Source organism: Rhipicephalus sanguineus, chromosome 3 (genome assembly GCF_013339695.2).
Source record: "Rhipicephalus sanguineus isolate Rsan-2018 chromosome 3, BIME_Rsan_1.4, whole genome shotgun sequence".
Lineage (NCBI taxonomy): Eukaryota > Metazoa > Arthropoda > Arachnida > Ixodida > Ixodidae > Rhipicephalus > Rhipicephalus sanguineus.
The window spans coordinates 124,026,403-124,045,849 of record NC_051178.1 but is presented as its reverse complement, the minus strand read 5'-3'; the positions used below and the strand labels follow the sequence as shown (position 1 = coordinate 124,045,849).

Sequence of the window (19,447 nt, the reverse complement as noted above, 5' to 3'; positions counted from 1 at the left end):
TGCCTGCGTGCAGCCTACCTTTGCGGTACTCTGAAATTTTCCAGTGACCGGTAACCCAGTATTGCTACACCCCTTCGCTTATACCGGGATACTGCACACACTAAAAACCTCTCTTATGATTTTGCCCCAGCGTAATTCAATATTACCTAAATTAAATGTAGTTTAAATGCTGTTATCATCACCATTTGGTGGTTTGCGCAAACGTAAAGGTTTACGTACGTACGTAAAGGTTTACGTTTGGGCAGCTAAAAAACTTTCCTAAAACTCGAGTTCCGGTAAAACGGTAAACGTAATCCGGTAACGGTAACGTAAAGAAGTATACGTTACAAGCTAAAACTCCCTATTGTAAATAATTTTCTTTTGCTTTCAGCGTCATTGAGAAACTGGGTGGCAAGCATCTCGTAATGCAGCTGCTAGGCCACGAGGACCCCAATGTGCGGTACGAGGCTCTGCTCTGTGTCCAGAAGATCATGGTGCACAACTGGTAAGTCTGAGCGGCGAAAGATTTACATTGTTGGCGTATTGTTAGCAAAGCCACCGCCTCACATTTCTCGTGAAATATGTTGCACGTAAATAATTACGAACAAAGTGAAATCGAAACAAAGTTACAGTATGCCACGAACGGACACTGAATTGATTCAGTTTTGGGAAACACTTTGTAAGTATTGTGGTGCGCTTTTAAAATATCTGTGCTGCTGTTGTAGCAGGTGATATTTATATTCGAAAAGCTCGTTGGAAGTTTACAAACAACCCGGCGAAATGTAGAACTCTATAGATGATGAAATGCGACATGTTGCACTTGCACCATATGTTTAAAGAAAGGAAGCAAGAGGATCACTGTTTTGATTGCGCAACCTCTGCTAACATGACTGAAATATGTAAAGAATTGTGAATGGATCTACTTGCAACAATAATTGGCTGAAAAAGTGGCAAATGTCGTGCCAGCCTGAAGGTCCAACTTGCCAGATTGATGCAAAAGGGGGAAAATGTAGTTCTGTCAGTGAAAACCCGGCCAGGTGTGGAAACCCTAAGAGTAGCCGGCTACTTAATGAATGAAAATAGCTGCATTAACATCTAAAATAAGTGAAAATCTCCGTCCACTAATTCTGGCGTGCTTCTTGAAAAAAAATTCTTATTTGCAAAACTGCCATAGCATTCCTAATGTTACGATAATTTGGGTGTGAAACACAACTTACAAAGTTTACCTTTCATTTCGACTCCTTGAAGTAAGATTGATGCACTGAAAAAATGCAGATGTACCTTTTATAATGTTCTACAAACTTAACATAACCGCAACAGCAGAGCAAGTCTAGTCAAAGCAGGTTTAAGAGTCCTCTTTTATGTCTTCAGAGTATAGGGCTGCCTAAGAAATTCCAGTTCGTATTTCAACTGACCTCCTACTTCTGCTTTAATGTGATTGTTTATTTAATCTGTTTGCTTTTTCTTTTACTATTTCAGGGAGTACCTTGGAAAACAACTGGAGAAGGAAACTAGCACTTCAAGGCCAGCACAAGGGCCAACTAGATCATAACTCTCGTCTGGGCATGTGACCTTGCTTCTTAAGCCCCAGGAAGGGATGTGTAATAAACCTGTGTATTTATTTATCCAAAGGGCACTCAGAGCCATCAGCGTTCCTTAAGCTTTAATACTGTTTTTTTTTTCTAAATTAAAACGTTTGAACTGGCTGCTCCGTGCACACAGTGCAGTAAGAGCAACATTCCAAATAAAACTGCCATTGCATAAGTACTTGCTGAAGACATCTTCTTATGACATTCTCTTATGTGGACATTCCTAGCCTGAAAATATATTGTTCAATGCTGCAACATGTTTCATTGCTGTGCGAGGTGTTTTTCTGGATGCGTCTCTGGACATGTTTCATTGCTGTGCGAAGTGTTTTTCTGGATGTAACCTAAAGCCTCCAGTACTTAACTGTTTAGCGTGGTTTGTCCCAGCATTGTATAAAAGCCGCTGAGAACACATGTAGCAATAAAGATGTTTGTGAGCACGGATTGTGTCTTTTAATGCAATGAATTGTATTGCATCAACATGAAATAAATGTTTAATTCCACACTGCATGCACAAGTGCTTCTCGATCTCGTCCACCTTGGCATAGACACACTGACGCCCTCGTGTGAGCACGGATTGTCTTTAATTAAATGCATTGTAGTACACCAACATGAAATAAATATTTAAGGAAACAACTTCAACACTGCATACACAAGTTTCTCGACTACTTTGGCATAGACACATTGACGTCCTCGTCAGTCTCTACACCGGTTTCTTCAAGGAGGGCTTTCTTTCCCTTAGGGTAGCCTTCAAGAATGGCATCGATGATGTCATTCGCCAAGCGCTTTCTCTTGCGCCATTCCTTGACGAACTTCTCGTTGTCTTTCAAAATGCGGTCCTTCACTTCCGGCTCGACGTAGTTTGTGTTAGAGGTGAGCTTATCAAGCCTCGCTTTTAATTTATCCCTTTCCGCGGTAGTGGACGCTATCTTCTCGGTAAGTTCTTCCGTAGTCAAGCTCTGGCTCAACGCGCTCAGCTGCGATTCTCTGGCCTGCAGCTGTCTCGTGAGCTCTTGGTGCTTGACGTTGAGGTCGGCGATCTCTTGGTCCATGGCTGACAGCTCGGCCTCTGCGACGTCGGGGAATTCATCCTGGTTGGCAAAGTATATCTTCTGCTTTCCATAAGTCTTCTCTTTGATCTTGTCGTCCTGAGCGAGTTGCTCGAGCGCACGCACTACGGCCGTCTTTCCGTGTTCCTTGTGAAGGTTGTTGAAGATGTCGTTCGAGCTGTAGGGCCGGTTTTGAGCCTTGACGTAGTCGAGAATCGCCTTTTCGACTACCGCTTCTTTGGACTTGCTCATTTTGAGCGACAGGGAGCGGGAAACTGTGACCGAAACTGCTCAGCGTACCTCGCAGTCGTCCGACGCCGTGACACTTCTCCGTAGAATCCGCTGGCCGGTCAGTTGATTTTGGCACTGAACATCTCAAAACTGCGATGTAAATGACTCCCAGCAGCAGAAATTGCGTGCACGGGCACACACTGTGCTTAGAGAAGTGCACAACATAAACGCTCAAGCGTGAAAACTTTCGAAAGGCGCGAAAACGCGCCAGCAAGCCTAAGTCTGGAAACCACCTGGCCCGTAGTTTCACGACCATCACGCAGATGGCAGCACCCTGCAGCTCGCGACGAGTTAGCGCGCTTTCAGAATTTCAAAACTTATCGTACAATAATGTTAGTAGCTAGCCTCGTAACTCAATTAAAAGGTCTCCAAAAATTCTCAGCGCGATAGGAGGGAACTTTAGGCGGCCGCGAAATAGCTGTGCGGGTCACCGGCTGTCATTACCCGGCTTGCTGACGTTACATACCTTGAGGGGGAGCAGAAAACACGCTCGCGAGTTTTTCCCCTCCTCGCTTACCTGTTGGCCTGCCTGGATTTTCACGGCAGGTGTTGTGAGGTCCAGTTTGTGTTTGATGGGTGTGTCAGTGGCCGGGACTCTGGGAGCCTCGACATGAGTTCATGTGCTCTACAAGCGTTGCTCTAGCCTCCGGCGAACGGAAAGTGCATATTTCATGGGATTACATTGCGGCCGCTTATTGGAACTCCGGATTGCGCTGCACCATCGGTAAGTGATAGACAATGGCCCGAACAGGAATGTTTGCCGGCTCTAGGCTTAATTGACAGTTAAGTCGGCGAGATCTCCAACTTTACACTGTGTCCTCGGCGTGTCTCGTGTCGGATTGAACCGCGCGATCGACTTCTACACGCCGATCCACAGGTGTTTCGTTCGCAGCAATTGTTCGTGCGAAAAGCGCCTGTGTTGCGTGGCTGACGACTTAGGTGTTCCGCTAATTTTCTGGGACGCGGAAAAGAAAAAAAGACATGCTCGACGCGGCGGCTCCGCAAAGTGCCGGTAGCTTAAATGGGTGCTTTAGCAGTTTTCAGCTGCCGTAATACTGTTGAGATACGTCGTTTTGGCTGCCTGCTCGGGATATGCGTCGTCCCCAGTAGCGTTTTTCAACTCCGTTTTCCAACGCAAGCTTTTTCTCGAGAAATGGTCATTTCGCATGTCTTGTCGGCGATCCAACTTTTCTTTACGTTTGAGCAGGGATTTATTTTGCGCTTCATACGCTCATTCACTGCAACTACCAACACCTGTAGCCCCTATAAATTTTTTTTTTTAATTGTTTGACGTTGTAATGTACTACCTGACAAGATGAGATTTTTATATTCTCACGGTCGACATCCTTGTAGCTGAGCGTGCCGTAAAACAAAATTCCCTAAAGCGCTACGTGCTACTTGCATGACGTGCACGTATAAAATTTCGATTGGTTACCGCGCGTGATTTTGAAGTAGCGAGTATCGTGCGCACAGTTTTCGAAGATAGCGTCATTTTTACGTTTAAAGCGCGCCGTGTCGCCTACGAGATGAGCATACTAAACAACTATACTAGATGTGTGTTCGTTACTTCATAGTGCGAGCTAGCTGGAGCTGTATAAGCGTAGCGCGGAGGACGGAAGGTCGCTCCGAAGTGGCGGTATGCGAGGCCAACTAACTTCGCGGCCACGTCTTTCGCCGGCGGCGCCTTGGAATCGTCGGTCTCGCCCGCTTTATTTTCTGTCTCTGTACTCTTTGCCGGCCGTGCACAGGCAAGCTTCCTCCTCGTTCACACAGTCGGGCGCCCAGAGATGCGATTGCTTCCTTATTTGGCTCATGCGGGATGTTACCTGGCTCCGTAACGCATGCATGTATGTTGTACGCGGATACCGGTCGTCGCCATAGGATATCGTTTGCGAAGCCATTTGTGGCGAGGAATGCACACTTTCGAAAGCGTCTGCGTTTGTGCCCAGGAATGACATCCCGTGCCTCTGTACTCCATACTGGGAATTTTCACGACGTCGTGATTGTACGGTGGGGCCGGAATAAACGAAAATCGATGGATATTTATGCGTGATCATACGCACGGTGCAACCTGCCGTCGTTGTCTAGTGGATATGGTGCTCGACTGCTGACCCGAAGGTCGCGGGATCGAATCCCGGCCGTGGAGGCCGCATTTTCGATGGAGGCGAAAACGCTTGAGGCCCATGCACTTGGATTTAGGTGCACGTTAAAGGATCCCAGGTGGTCGATATTTCCGGAGCCCTCCACTACGGCGCCCTTCATAATCATGCCGTGGTTTTGGGACGTTAAAAACCCCAGCAGTTATTATATTATACACCCACGACGCAGTACTGATGGCTGTCCTTGTTGAAGGCGGCCAATCGACGAGAAGAACTGTGTACGTCTTCTTTTCTTCTTCCTCAATTTTTCTGCCATATGCAATAAGGTCTTCGTAAATCTCAATTCGCTCAGTCCGCTATACGCATACTGACCACAGTGAGCGATGTCCGGAGCAAAGTTGCGTCAAATGCTGGCATCCCTCCGACCTTGGACGGTGGATATTGTAGGTGTATACCAATAGACACCACGCTCGTAGCTCCGATCCAAACATTTAGGGTAACTCAAACAGCTCGAAACTTTTGTACTGAACGGAGCTCGATGTCGATCAAGCGCTTAGGCCCAATGATTTTCGAGCACGCTTGACTGTAATAACGCTCCATCCGGGAGTGTCGACTCATAGTAAACAGGGGCCGAATTCTCAAGGCTTTTCTTTAGTAAGTTCTCTTTGCCATTGGCTAGCTGACTTCGCTAACGATTTCCAGAATCAGGATTCGCTGAACTAGCGTTTTTAGCGGACGTAAGACGTTTTTATGGATTCGAACACAGAAGATCAACCGCCCAATGAACATTGTGTTAGAGCGTGTGCACCATGCCTTTTGCTTTGATCGCCGAAACTTACGCCCGATTGTCGGGATGATTGTGAAATCCGTGGCAGGGGTGTTCCATGTGGTGTCGGCTTCACGGTTGTCTCCCGTAGGAGTCAAATTGGAGTCCAATGTATGCCTCTTAATGAGTCACTTGCCTCTGTTAGCTCGCGGCTAAGGAACATAAAACGGGGCGTTTACAGGAGGGTGTTCGCGTTAACACCCTTTAACGCGCTTCTTTCTCGCGCGACCCTTTTGAAACAAATACACGGAAGCTACGCACAAGCACAAGAAAAGCGTTAACTACCGATTCAGCTTTTTTATTTAGTGCTCAGAACGCTCAGTGCAGTGATATGCCATCACGTGAATTTTGCGCTGTTTCCCTTTAGAATAGTGTCGAAGGAGGAAAGGTGGGAGAAATCGTCTTCTGAAGACAATTTCCGGTTTAACTTGCCATCATTCTCTCGCGTTCGCATTATTGAATAGCTGCACACCAAGGAAGTAAAGAAAGAAATGAAGGAAGAAAGCGTCTCATTACACGGACTACAGCGTGCAGCGAAGTCTCTCACTCTCCCGCTTCTGTGACGTATTGTTTTACGGCCTCCTCTCACTTTTGGAAATTGGGCGCTTGCCCGTCAGACGACGATAGGAAGTTTTCGAATAGGGTACGCAAAGCTTCGGGTTAGCGGGTGTTTCTTTCTTGCTTTTTTTTTTTTTTCGCCACTGCGCACGCGTCATACGCTAAACTATTGGGTACCTTATGGTAGAATCAGCGCAAAATAAGGAACATTGGAACACACAGGGCACAGCGCTGTGGCCTGTGTGTGTCACTGTCCCGTTTTTTTTTTTTGCACTGTTTCGACCGTAATGTTCATGAACTGTAACCAGTCCACCTAAGAACCCTTATTGGGTACCCACGTTATAATTTCGAAAATAGCGTAACGAAGCAACTCAAGTAAAACGCTACGAACTCCATTCTAAAACCCTCTTAATTACGTCTCCCGCGGCTTGTCGTTGCACTATTGCTCACAATGCTCGATTGGCGTAGTGAAATTTTTAATGCGGAGAAAACAATTTTCCTTCATTCCAATGTCCGATCCTCCGAACGAGGCGGTTGCCAGTGCCTAGCTCGTTCTCTGCACGGCCTGCCAAGGCGGAAGAAAATGTGTTGGTGCACGGTCGAGCCAGAAGTGCTGGTAGTCCGCGGGGTCCCCCCCGTTGGTGCCCATTATAGAAGGAACTTCCCGCTTTGACAATTCACTTCGTTGCGGCGCTTGCTCAAAGGGGACGCACGGTCCGTTTATACACACACGAGGAGCGAAAGACGTCTATATACTACACGATAGCGAGTGCCTATAGGGAGCTTTCACAAGCGGCGGAGGCGCTGTGCATTGTGGGTAGTCCGCCATTTTGAAGTCATAGTCAACCAAGCCGGGAAGCGCGCGCGTGCGGCAGCACCGAGTAAACAAACAGACGTGCCGGCGCGATCGCGCATGTTCTTATTGTGAGGAGTACCGAGCATTAACTACGAAGTCAGCGAAGACCAGAATGTACGCATCCACGCTCTCCCTTAAACACCGCGAGTGATACAACGAGAAAATCCAACTATCCGGAGTGGACCCGCTCACGCTGCAGGCAGCCGACTGTGAACTTGTGACCACTCGTCGATGCCTCGGACATTCGTGAATTTGTGGTCTTGCGGACGTGTTTTGTTACGCGGCAGCAGCTCAAAGGAAGGGAGGCCGTTGGCGGCCACAACTTCGTGACAAGTGGCTGGGTAAGCGAGCCGCGTATGAAGCAAGTTGCTGCCGATAGCGGGATCATCATGACACAGGTAACCTTGTAAGGACGTTTTAGATATTTATCTTTTGCATTCTTTTGTAAGCTGACAAGCCTCAAGTCGAAGTGCGGTTCCTGGGGAAGGGTGACGGAGAGGTCCTTGCCGCGCACGGCCTGAAACGGCGAGGCGTGTTCGCACATCGCAGCGCTCCTCTTTTACGTGGAGTACGGCCTGCGAGCGCGTGCAGAGCGCTCGTGCACAGACGGCTCCAAGAGCTGGTTCCCTCCTGCCATGAAAAAACATGAGGTGCGGCCCGTTGCCGAAATGGACTTGTCGTCATCGGCGATGAAGAAGTGGCGCATTAGCACTGCAACAAGCGCAACTTGTGCACCGCAGCCTTGACCGCGACCAGTTTCTCGGCGTACTGATTGCAGCTGAGTATCGACCTGCAGTAGCGAGCACTTATGTGTCGTCGGTGAGAAACAGCAAAGGTGCCGATTAGCATCAGCTCTTCGAGAAAAGTGCAATAAGTTTAAGTTTTCATGAACTTTTGGCAAAATATGCCAAGGTGTACAGCACGCTGCTCAAGAGCGCTGCAATGTGCGAGCACGCCTTGCTGTTTCCGGCCATGCATAATGCGCAACAAGGATTTCTCCGTCACCCTTTCCCAGGAACCACACTTCGACGGGAGGCTTGATGCGGGCCTGCGAATGGGTCACCTAACAAAAGAATAGAAAAGATAAACATCTAAAACGCCCTTACAAGCTTACCTGTGTCATGACGATCCCGCTATCGGCAGCAACTTGCTTCATTCGCCGCTCGCTTACCGGCCGCTCGTCACGAAGTTTTGGCCGCCAACGGCCTTCCTTCCTTTGAGCTGCCGTCGCGTTACAAAGCACGTCCTCAAGACCACATATTCGCGAATGTTGGAGGCATCGACGAGCGGTCACAAATTCACATCCACTATGCAGTCGCCTGCCTGCAGCGTGAACGGGTCCACTCGGATAGCTGGATTTTCTCGTATCACTCGCGGTGTTTCTAGGAGAGCGTCGATGCGTACATTCTGGTCTTCGCTGACTTCGTAGTTATTGCTCCGTACTCCTCACAAGAACAACAAGCGCGATTGCGCCGGCACGTCTGTTTGTTTACTCGGTGCTGCCGCACGCGCGCGCTTCCCGGCTCGGTTCAGCGCCTGCTCGGTTGTCTATGACTTCAAAATGGCGGACTACCCACAATGCACAGCGCCTCCGCCGTTTGTGAAAGCTCCCTATAGCCCAGTTCGCACGTATGTGTGTATATACGCTTATTCTGGTTCCTCGTGTGTGCGCGCCGACTGAAGACATTTTAAGAAGCGGAACGCGGGGGCTGCTTTACGCTCAATCGTTTGTTGTACTCGAGTATGCATCGCGCAGTAGGGCTGTGCCAGTTTCAGACCCACTGAACGGGTCTGCAAAACGTTTCCGTCGCGCGGTAGTTATTCCGTCGGAAGCGATAGCGCCGTCTGTGCAGCCCGCGTGGAACAATGGAACCATTCTGTCTGGCGGGCAGACTGGCGGCAGTTGCCGGCGCATTCCTCGCTCCTCCAGCAGTCTTTCATCGCGCACCATCGGTGACGGCGAGAGCGTTCATTGAATTGCATGCGTTACAGTCTGTGCATTGAAGGGGCTTCTGTCCTGTGCGCTGAGGTTATGATGAACGACTGCCTCTCTCCAGTGCGTAAATAGTCGCCGAAGAAGGAAACGAGACGTTGACTCGCTTTAATTTAACTGCGATACTGTTGAACGAGCGAAATTGGGCACGTGTATAAGAATCTACGGTCAAGTTGGAATTGATTATACATCAGCGCTGCGATGTGCGTTCCTTCTTCTTGTGTTCTCGTTTTTCACGCTGTCCATTTCAAGATGTAGAAACCGAGCTTGTCGTGTCGGTCCGTCATTTCCGTTGCGACGACGGCTGTCAGGCCCCCATATCATCACTTAGAATAGAAAATTGAGCGAGTTGGTGTCATCTCCATATCTCCTCGTGCTCAGCTTGCATGAGAAAGTGCTGGAAGGTCGGCATCAGCTTACGCTGGTATGATTCTCAGCATTGGGAAAGCAAGAAAAGTATAGGGTGGAAGTCGTTGCGGTGTCTATGAATAAGCTCCACCTGTGTGTGTCTAGTCCACTATGTCGCACGAAGTGCACTAATATCAACTATAACCCAACTATCTTCGTTACTTTGTAAACGAGACCGCAGTTGTCCTTATAATCGCGACTACTATGCATCAGGCCAAGTGCCTAAAACAAAACTTTGCCCACCACCACCACCACTGGGATTCGATGTCATACAGCTGCGCCAGTGATGCGCAAGATAAGAGCTGGTCATTTGAACCACTGCGCTGTCGCGCTTTCTTTTTTTCGTTATGAGATTAGAAAATACTTTCGTAAAAGACCTCAGAACACTGCAAGACTATGCAAATATTCAGTAGGATTTCGACGAGAATGATAAGTGAACCTATTGCGAAAATAACGACCGAGTGTTCCGTGGTGTTTCACCGTGTTCGTCACATCTTTGTCCGCGTCAAAGGCATTACGCAGGCCAAGTAACATAGCATATAGGGGTAGGCAAACTTGTTGTATAGGGCCATCTATGCCCCGCCTCATGTGGAGTCGATGTTTCTTTGGGACGCTAAGGCCCGTTAGCTGAAATCATATTTACAAGCTGGGAGAGTTCTCACATGCATCGTTTCCCTGTACGACATTCCGCCATCACGCGTATATACGGGGCACTTAATTCTGAACTCCTGTTATGCGGAAAGAGTAAGAGGAAGTACGGTTATAGAAGTATGACTATTTTACTAGAGTTAGCAACTGTCAACGTTGTCCTATATACCCACATTCGAATGTGATTGACTTGGACGCAGCTTTTGGCAGCTGCGTTCGGGCTTTCTAAATGACACGTCAAGTCGGACGTGTAATTTGAAGGTTGTGAGTTTGGGCCCCATAGACGGCAAAGGTGTTTTTTCGTCCACTTTAATTCAATTCAATTGATGCCATAATTGCTACACTACAGTTAAAAACAACTAACTAATGCTTTCCTTGGTCTGATTGATTGTCTGTCGGATTCATTAGATTGTGTCTAACAAAGAAATTAGCCCCTCGAACAATTCCCCGTCTTACACCATGATAGTTTTTCTCCTCGTGTGCCAATTAACTAGTTCCACATAATGCAGGGGCGAGTTCATGCATCGTCGTCGGCGAGCAGAATGCTTACGTTCTCAGGCAACTGATAAGTCCCCTGTAGCACGCTCGCTAAACGTGACATTTCAGTCTGTGTGTATTGAAAATAAGAAAAAAAAAAAAACGTTCACTTACGCCGCTGATCTTTCCTCGTTATATGCGTTGCTTTTTCTGTGTGTGTGTGTGGCATATACAAAAGCGGAGGCAGACGCAACAGCTGGACGAAGCGCATGTGCTTATAGAAGCCGCGGGAGCATTGTCCTGTCGCGCTGGCGATCGTGTTTACTAGTGGAACAGAGGGCGTCAGATGTAGGACAGTGGAGCTAATCATAAATGCAGGTATATTTGCCCCCCCCCCCCCCCTTGTATCCGCATAGTATACTTTGTGGTTCTGGACGGCTGTACTTTGACCACTACTTTTACTGTTTTGAATATAGCGGAAAGCATTTCTTTGGCGTATACGTAACACGATACGGTATGGAAAGTCTACTTTGTATGACGCCGCGTGATTTATTAAAACGTCTGTATTACGCAGTCATCGCCATAGGTCGGCAAACTCAACCATGAGTCGACTCACTCAGACTGAGATCGGGCAGTGAGTCTGAGTCTGAGGGAGCCCGGGTGTGTAACATTTCGGTGAGTCTGAGTCCGAGTGAGCTCCACCCTTTGTTGCCGACTGATGGTCCTACCTACTCGTCGTCAGCATTACTATCAGCCTTATATCGGCTTACGTGTATTCTCAAGTCTATTCACATATATCTCAGCACACTAGCATTCTTGCGCCACCTCAATATTTGTTGATCAGAGGCGTGAGTTCGGGGAAGGGGTTGCCATGACCTCCCCCCGCAGACTCTTTCATGGGAAGCTCTTGATAAGAATATCTCGTGTGAGTCGTGTATTTCATAAAAATTTCCTTACTGGATTGATATATGATAATGATGATATATGATATGTGATGGTAACTCGTATTTGAAGGTCCAAGATGAAAATGCCTATCGTAGAGCACCGATTATGTGAGATATTGGCGTTAAAGATGATTGGCACCATGATCGAAAAAACTAATTTTTCGCCAACCGACTCATGAGTCGATTCACTCAGGCTCACTCAGACTCGGGTGAAGCCGTGAGTCTGAATCTGAGTGAATCCGCTTGAGGAAAATTTTGGTGAGTCTGAGTTCGAGTGAGCCCTAAGAGTAAAATATATTTCTTGAGTGAGTCTGAGTGAGCTCCAATTTTTTCCTTTTTTGCCGACCTATGTTCATCGCTATAATGCCAATGACGTAAAATCCGGCATTTCCAGCCTGATGTTAGCATTGCTTCAAAATAAGTGTTTCACAATCTTCATATACTTGCTAAAGGGTCATTCTTTTAATAAAATCACGCTAAGTGCAGACTTCGAAAATATGCTTTTTAATCTTGAAAGTGAGCTAGAACTATAGCGACGTTATGCCACATGCAAATAGCGACCCTATACACCGGTGATTTCCGCTTACATCCTCACCAGACACGACTGTAATTGAGGGAGGCTATGATATACCTCCCGCTGTACTGTGGACGCGTGCATTCTCTGTCTGTGTCTCTAAGTGTGTAGTTTCACTGCTAATTTTGCTCGTGATTCTTAGTCAGCTATGACCCGCCAACGCGCGTCAGACCTAATCTATATATACTTATGTAGGTATGCGTCAAGTATATGCATTTGACACGGTTCCGAACGGGCATAAACCTATAGATCAACACCCCTTTGTGACTCGGATAATATCTCCAATTTTGGCCTAATTCACTTAGATTACTTATAAATGCGCACGTAGGCAACAATGCAGCTGCAGCTGCAATTACTGAGCACGCGATGGCCGCCAGTACGTCGATATGTTTCAGCAATGTTCACCACATGTTTGTTCCACAGTTAATACAATGTAGATCTCAGCATATGATATATAGTTCGTGCATCGTTGTTTTTTATTTTTTTTTTTTTTTGACGCATACGACTAGTGTTTGCATCTGCACAGCTCTCTATTCCCACTTAAGTTAATTTTAGAGTACGCTCTTATATTTCATATTACTTGTCGGACGTTCCTGTCGAGCGCTATTCTTTTTTTTATTATTATTACTATTATTCTGGCTATACTTGTGTCCATGTATCAGAGAGAGAGAGAGAGCTCTTTATTAAAAGCAGAAAGTTCAGCCAGCGTATATTCTTCTGCTTGCTTTTCTGCAGGAAGAGGGGAGGAGGGTAGAAAAAGGCTCTAGAAGAGTGTGGACAGAAAGATAGGTAAAGAAAACTAAGAATGAAGTGCAAGTCTTGTAATGGCTGTCCTAAGCAATGAATGGACACTATCGACAGTTGAAATGTCAGAGGTAAATACGGTCGCCTTGCAAATACTGTATAGGGTCGAACTTCGATACGAGAGATATTCGGATTTGTAAAGAGGTAAACCCAAAATGTTACTCGCCAGTGTCAGCAGTTCAACACGGAGAAATACACGCTTATAACGAATATTTCGTATAACGAAAGTATGCTCGTTTTCGAAGCGGCTCGTTCGTTTAACGAGGCTCGATTACAGTACGTACCATAGGCGTGCGCACATGGGGGGGGGGGCAGGGTGGCGCCCCCCCCCCTAATCATAAGAGGGGGGGGGGCGCAAAATCCGACCCGTACATTGACCCTTCTAGTCAGCTAAGAGGGGGGAGGCAAAATCTTCCCCATGCATTGACTTAGTAGGATGGGGGGGCGCTGCGATGAACCGTTGCCCCCCCCCCCCTAATGGGGAACCCTGCGCACGCCTATGGAATGTACAGTACACTACGCGCTCGTGCGCGTGGCACCCGTTCATTCACGGGCTCGCTATTGGCCTCGAGGAGTTACGGAGTCGCCCTCTATCGGACGCGCCTCGATTGCGTGCTAGGCAGGATACCGCCGGCGCGCTCCCCATTGGTTTTGCTGTCGGCGCTCTACAAAAACACCTCCCGGAAGCCCTCCAGGGCATTTCTGTAAGTACTTTCGAAATGAACTGTGTTCTTTACTGTCAAAATAATCATTTTCGACGAACTGAAAGCACAAGATAGTCTACAGCCGCTGTCTCTTGGCAGAAAACCGAGCACCCGCTTCACGCTGTCACCGAGTTGGAGACCCCTGAACCGGCTTCTTGCGGGAAAGGTAGTCACTCGCTGAGTGCAAACTATGTGGAATATCTCGTTACAGTAGACTGCCTGTATAACCAAACGGAGCATAACAGAAAGAAACCTCAAGCCAGCGATCGCACGGGTTCGCGACGACTGACTGTGCCTCTTGATGTATGAGCGTCTGCATGTATGTTCGTACTGATGGTTTCGCTTTTGCTACGAGCGCGTTTTGGCACCGCGCTGTGAACTTTAGGCCGCAAAATATGAGCATTCGTGAGTAAACAAACAACTACTGTTGCGCGGACGCTGTCAGGGTAGTTCAAAAACAATTTCCTTACAACTGCGGCTTCGGTGCGCATGGCAACTTTGTGATCTGCCGTCCGGACGATTCAGTGTTTTTTTTTTTTTCGGTCTAAATTCGTGTACGTTTCAATGTCATTTGACAAGTTGTCTCGCACTGCGTATTGATCGGTCTTCTCAGCTGGCAAATGCCGCTGCTTCTGTTTCTTTATTCAGCGCATTCGTTTCGTTTGGTGCTCACACAAAACGTGAGCAAATGCGACGCCTTTTTTTAATGCTCCTTAATTATTGTTCCGTTTGCATTCCAGTGAACTTGCCACTCTCTGTCATCAACAAATTCATAGACCACTTCGAGATTACCGGTGGAAGGAGAACCAGTCTACGAGACCGAGCATGTAGTAGCATGCGACGCCTAGGAAAAGAAAGAAAATACAGTAACGTTTGCCGCGCTTGTTCTGCAAACGTCGGCTGTGAACTAGGGCCCACATGAACTTGAAATAGCGGTGAATAAAATAGAAGGTATGGCAGCAACCAGCAGCCGCAAAACAGGATAGTAATTATTTGGCGTGTACCCCAGCAATTTTGGCAGCAGCGTCGTGTCTAACGCCAACAGGGTGGCATCGTTCCCACGTAAATAAATGTCTCCAAGAAAATACATGGGGTTGGCCGGTGGGCCTATCACGGAGGCAATGCAAAATTTATGTAGCTTATGAAGCAATGCATGCCTCATCAAATGGGAAGGTTGCCTGTCGGCGTCCCGCGTGGGCGGCGTCAACACGAGTGATGCAAAAAATAATCGTCACGTGGTGGTGTCACCATATGACGTCATCATGACGTCACAGATCGCCAAAATGTGTAGCATTATGACGTCACATAATGTGACGTCACATGATGACGTATTCACACGTCATGGTCGCTTTGCATTGCCTCCGTTATCGGTCACGGAGGCCGTGCAAAACCGCGTTAGGTGCAGAACGCTTTTGGAGGGGGGGCGCGGGAGAATCAGTACATCGACTGACAAGAAGAAGATGGCTTTCGCCTTCTAGTCATCTTTAACGAAAGCATAAGGGACCCTGTGCGTTTTTTTTAATTCAACGTATCTAAACAATGACGCGCATCTGCAGCCGATTTTGTGGACGCTGAGCACGGGGCCAACGATCAAGAGGTCGCATTGGAGGGTTCTGAGATGGCATCGCACGTGGTAAAAGGTAGCGCTTTTACCAACCTATGGCAGATAAGCATCATTTGCCGGCGGGAAGCGCGCGCGAGCCATCGTCTCAGTGCGCGCTGTCTGCTACTCACCGAACATCGCAGGCCCGACGCAGTAACAAAAGTCTTCGTCGCGGAAGTGCTCGTTGCACACAAGACTCGTAGCGGATGGCTACTTGCCGGTTCTTAGCTTTACAACCCATGCTTCACGCTGTTTCTTGTCCCGCGGTTACCAGTGCAGGCAGACACTGGGCTCCTTTGCGTAAGCGCGGCACTGCGGCACCGAGCGGTAGAGCCCCATGTTCGTCGCCTTCGGAGGCATCCACTCTATTACAATGGTTTCAATTGAGTAGAAAATGAGAGAAAACTTATGAATTTGAACGGACCGCAGCGCACGTGGGACTTGAAACCCGTTTTCAAAGCACGCGGCAGTGCGCCACAGGTATAGTGTTCTACCACAGGCAGACGACGCGGCCGCTGAGACCACGTGATCCTGCCAAGCACGTCACGCCGACGGTGGCGCCTGCGTTTCCAGTGGTGGGCCTCGAGGCCAATAGGTTTCCCAGGGCTTGCGGTAAGCGCTGAGCAAGACTTCGCCGCACCATCTCTATCGAAGCGACGACGCGCATTAATGGCGCGTATACTTAGCACGTGACCCCTGACACACACTTAGGGAGCCGAGAGAGGATAGAGTGCGCTTGTGCATAGTACACTATAGTATATGTATTTGTACTAGAGGTGTGCGAATACCAAATTTTTAGAATACGAATCGAATACGAATATCCACCTTCGAATATCGAATCGAATATCGAATATCAAAGGAAAAATGCCTCCACAGTAACAATATTTTATTTAACATGTAGCTATATTTGAAAAAAAAAACAAAAAACATCAACACTCTGACTGGCAACATAACATACGCTGCTATCTCCAGAACACAATGTCCAGGCTAGCACAATGCACATCACAACACGAGCAAATATCACGGCACAATGAAAGTAATGACTAGATGTTATCATGAAGAAATACGAGTTGCTCCACATGATCAGGCAGCAGGCGCTCCCTTCTAACAGAGACACCCCCCCCCCTGCCACTGAAAAGGCACGCTCGCTTGGAACAGAAGTGGCTGGTATAGGGAGTTACATGGGGCAAAGCATTGCCAGACTGGGGTCTGAAGGTGCCTACAGTACGTCACCAGTCACGAGGGTCACTGTCTTCAGAAGTGGTCCCGCATAGTGAACGAGTGGTAGTGCGGCACGTTACGGCCGCATAATATTGAAAATGCACGGTTACATGATCGCCAACAGCCCTGCACGTCGGAGATGCACCAGCAATAAATCATACGTGTTGGGGTGCTCGTCGCAGGCAGATGTGCCTCCGTGTACTTACGATGTTTATCGCTCCTCTCGGCAACGTTTTTAGCTATACGAACGCAGCAGAAATGTGGAAGACGAGTTATTTTATGCATGATAATCGAGTCGCATATTCGAATTTTTCGAATATTCGAAGTTATCGAATATTCGAAACTTTTCGAATATACGTTTTTCGAATCGAATACGAATATTTCGAATGTAATATTCGACGAATATTCGAAACTTTCGAATATTCGCACACCCCTAATTTGTACATATATATGCGCTCTTGGGGCCTCGTGGTATAGCTTCTCCTACGGGCACCACCCTTTCAAGTTTCCTCTTTATATCGTCGCTCTTCTCGTTTTGCTTCGCATAGTATTCCGAGCCATCGTCTTGCCCCATTAAGGTATACGCACGCGGATAGCCAGCAGCATCGCCATGCTCTCGTCCAATGGAGAAGGGATGAACTGAAGAGTCGTGAGGTCCGAGCTAGCCTAGCTTATAGTGCGTCTCTTCTGGCGCCAGCCGAGGATACGGAGACCACGACTCGTCGTCCATCCCGCATCCCGGGAGGGTCACGCGCATCAGCCCCTTCCCACACACACGCACACACGCACACACACACAACCCATCAGCGGTCGTCTCTTCTGGGGCTTTTCGGCCCATCATTGCCTTGAGGCATGCGGATATACGCCGTGGCAAGTTTGGCGCTGCTCTTCTTTTTTTCTCTCGATAAAATAGAGAGAAAAGTGAAAGAAAAACGTCGAACAAAATGCGGCTGGCGCATGCTTGCCTCGTGGGCTTCATTTCCGCCGCTGGCCCACGCTGGATAGTGTCCCTTGACATCGCTCCCCCCCCCCCCCCCCCCCTCGGTCTTCTCTCAGCTTCTTTTTTTTTTCCTTTTCTCCTTTTCCTTGGTGCCGCTTCGACGCAGTGCGCTGATATATTTTTCGTTGGCTGCCATAAACTTCTCCATCAACTTCTCCTTGTAGTGCCCCCCCCCCCTTTTTTTTTTCTTTCTTTATTTTGTTACTATGCGAGCGCACGCAGCAGACAGGTACGGTTCGCGCGTGCGCCGTGGTGATGGTCCGCGTATGAATGAATATGCCGGGCCGTTTAGGTCCCTAATGCCGACCCCCTTTGTGGTAGCCCGCCGTAGGCAGCAAAACCAAGGAGGAGGCGGCCTTCGTTCTATAGGCGGCTGCCGCTTGCGGCTAGCCTTTTTTTTTTCGTCAAAGTGGTTCGTGATCGACATTATGCGGCGCAACCTTCGTGCGCGCGGCGTAAGAAGGTTCCCGCTTTTTTTTTTTTTTTTTTTTTGTGTGTGTGTGTGTGTGTGTGTGTGTGTGTGTGTGTGTGTGTGTGTGTGTGTGTGTGTGTGTGTGTGTGTGTGTGTGTGTGTGTGTGTGTGTGTGTTGAATGCGCGCAAAAGCCTGGCAATATAGGGAGCTGTGCCTCAGTGATGGTGCAGCGCTGTGGTTTTTGTACCGAAAGTTCGTCTCTTAACAAACATAACCTTGAGCGAAGACGATGGCGGGGCGGGTTTGGTAAGCTTATGGTATATACGCCGTCTCGTAAAAAGACGGAAGCAAGAGAGATTGCGGTAACGTCTATTTTGCTGTGACCTGCTTCGAGTTCTTCTTTTGCGGCTGATCGGTCTTTTCGCCCAAGGGTGCAATACGACGCGTGGCGCAGGCAGGATCGCATGCATGCCATTGGTAGCGCCTGGAAGCGCGGCGCATACCACTTGACGCATAAAATTCGCGAATTTGTAGCACGCCTTAAAGCGACACTAAAGAGAAACAGTGAATCGATTTAGAGCGATAAATTACGCTCTGAGAACTCTGATGTCGTTAATTTCGCCATCATAGGTTTATTAGTAGAGGAGAAAATCAAGTTCAAAATTTCATTTTTAAATTTCGAGCCGTAATCTCCCCGCGTGACGTCACGGATGTCAAAGTATTTATCGTATTTTGGAGCCATTGGCTCAGCAAAATTACCCGCAACTTGGTATGTTAAGTCTATGGCCCCCTCAGAGGACGATGTACTTCATTTTTACCGATTAGGAACTTCGTAGTCATTAGTAGGCGCCGTCAAAACATGTGACGTCACGGCGAATGGTGCGGAAACTTCGAGGTGGCGTCGCCACCCACATTTTCTTTTTGCGTGTTTTCTCGCTTAATAAGCGTCTTCTCTCAGCAAGCGTGGTATTTTTGGTATCGTGAAAGAGTGCGATACTAATATGAGAAAAAACGTTTTGCTCTTTAGTGTCACTTTAAAAAGTCACGCGGTCCGGTAGGCACTTGCCTAAGACGACCCGAAGGCGAAAGCCATCTTTTTATTCTCAGTCGATTGTACTGAGTCACACATAGTATAGTAGTGAGTCATTCATTCTTAGTCGCGCAGATTGGGCCTTCACATTCCGTTGCCTTTATGAGGAGCTCCGCCCAAATGGAGCACGCGGTGCTGTATACGCCGGGCTTTTTGTTTTCTTTCGCGCTATTTATCCTAAATTTGCCTTAGTTTTCTTCGATCCTGGCAGGCCCATGTGTCGCGAAGTGAAAGTGCGACGTGTTAGCACCTGCCGCGGTGGCCGTTTCGCCCCATCGTTCGCGAATTCTTGTTTGTTTTCTCAGTTGCTGCCCATGTGTCTTT

The 19,447-nt window shown here is 48.0% G+C and overlaps 3 protein-coding genes across 4 annotated transcripts in view; 2 read left to right on the top strand and 1 right to left on the bottom strand.

The window, feature by feature from the left end:
• Positions 1–1,610, top strand: part of LOC119387063 (V-type proton ATPase subunit H) — a 31,956-nt gene extending 30,346 nt beyond the window's left edge. For both annotated transcript variants that reach the window (XM_037654364.2, XM_037654363.2), the window contains exons 12-13: positions 371–484; positions 1,459–1,610. In XM_037654364.2, the coding sequence (XP_037510292.1) occupies positions 371–484; positions 1,459–1,531 (187 nt within the window). In that variant the 3' untranslated portion in view covers positions 1,532–1,610. The remainder of the gene's footprint in view (positions 1–370; positions 485–1,458) is intronic.
• Positions 1,611–2,099: 489 nt separating this feature from the next.
• On the bottom strand, positions 2,100–3,174 carry LOC119387065 (homologous-pairing protein 2 homolog). The gene has a single exon (XM_037654368.2). The coding sequence runs from the start codon at positions 2,864–2,866 to the stop codon at positions 2,231–2,233; it is 636 nt and encodes a 211-aa protein (XP_037510296.1). The 5' UTR covers positions 2,867–3,174; the 3' UTR covers positions 2,100–2,230.
• A 174-nt stretch (positions 3,175–3,348) lies between these two features.
• The window catches only part of LOC119387061 (myosin-VIIa-like), a 142,884-nt gene continuing 126,785 nt past the window's right edge, over positions 3,349–19,447 (top strand). The window contains 1 exon segment of the mRNA XM_049413356.1: positions 3,349–3,629. The gene's annotated coding sequence lies outside the window, so the exon portion shown is untranslated.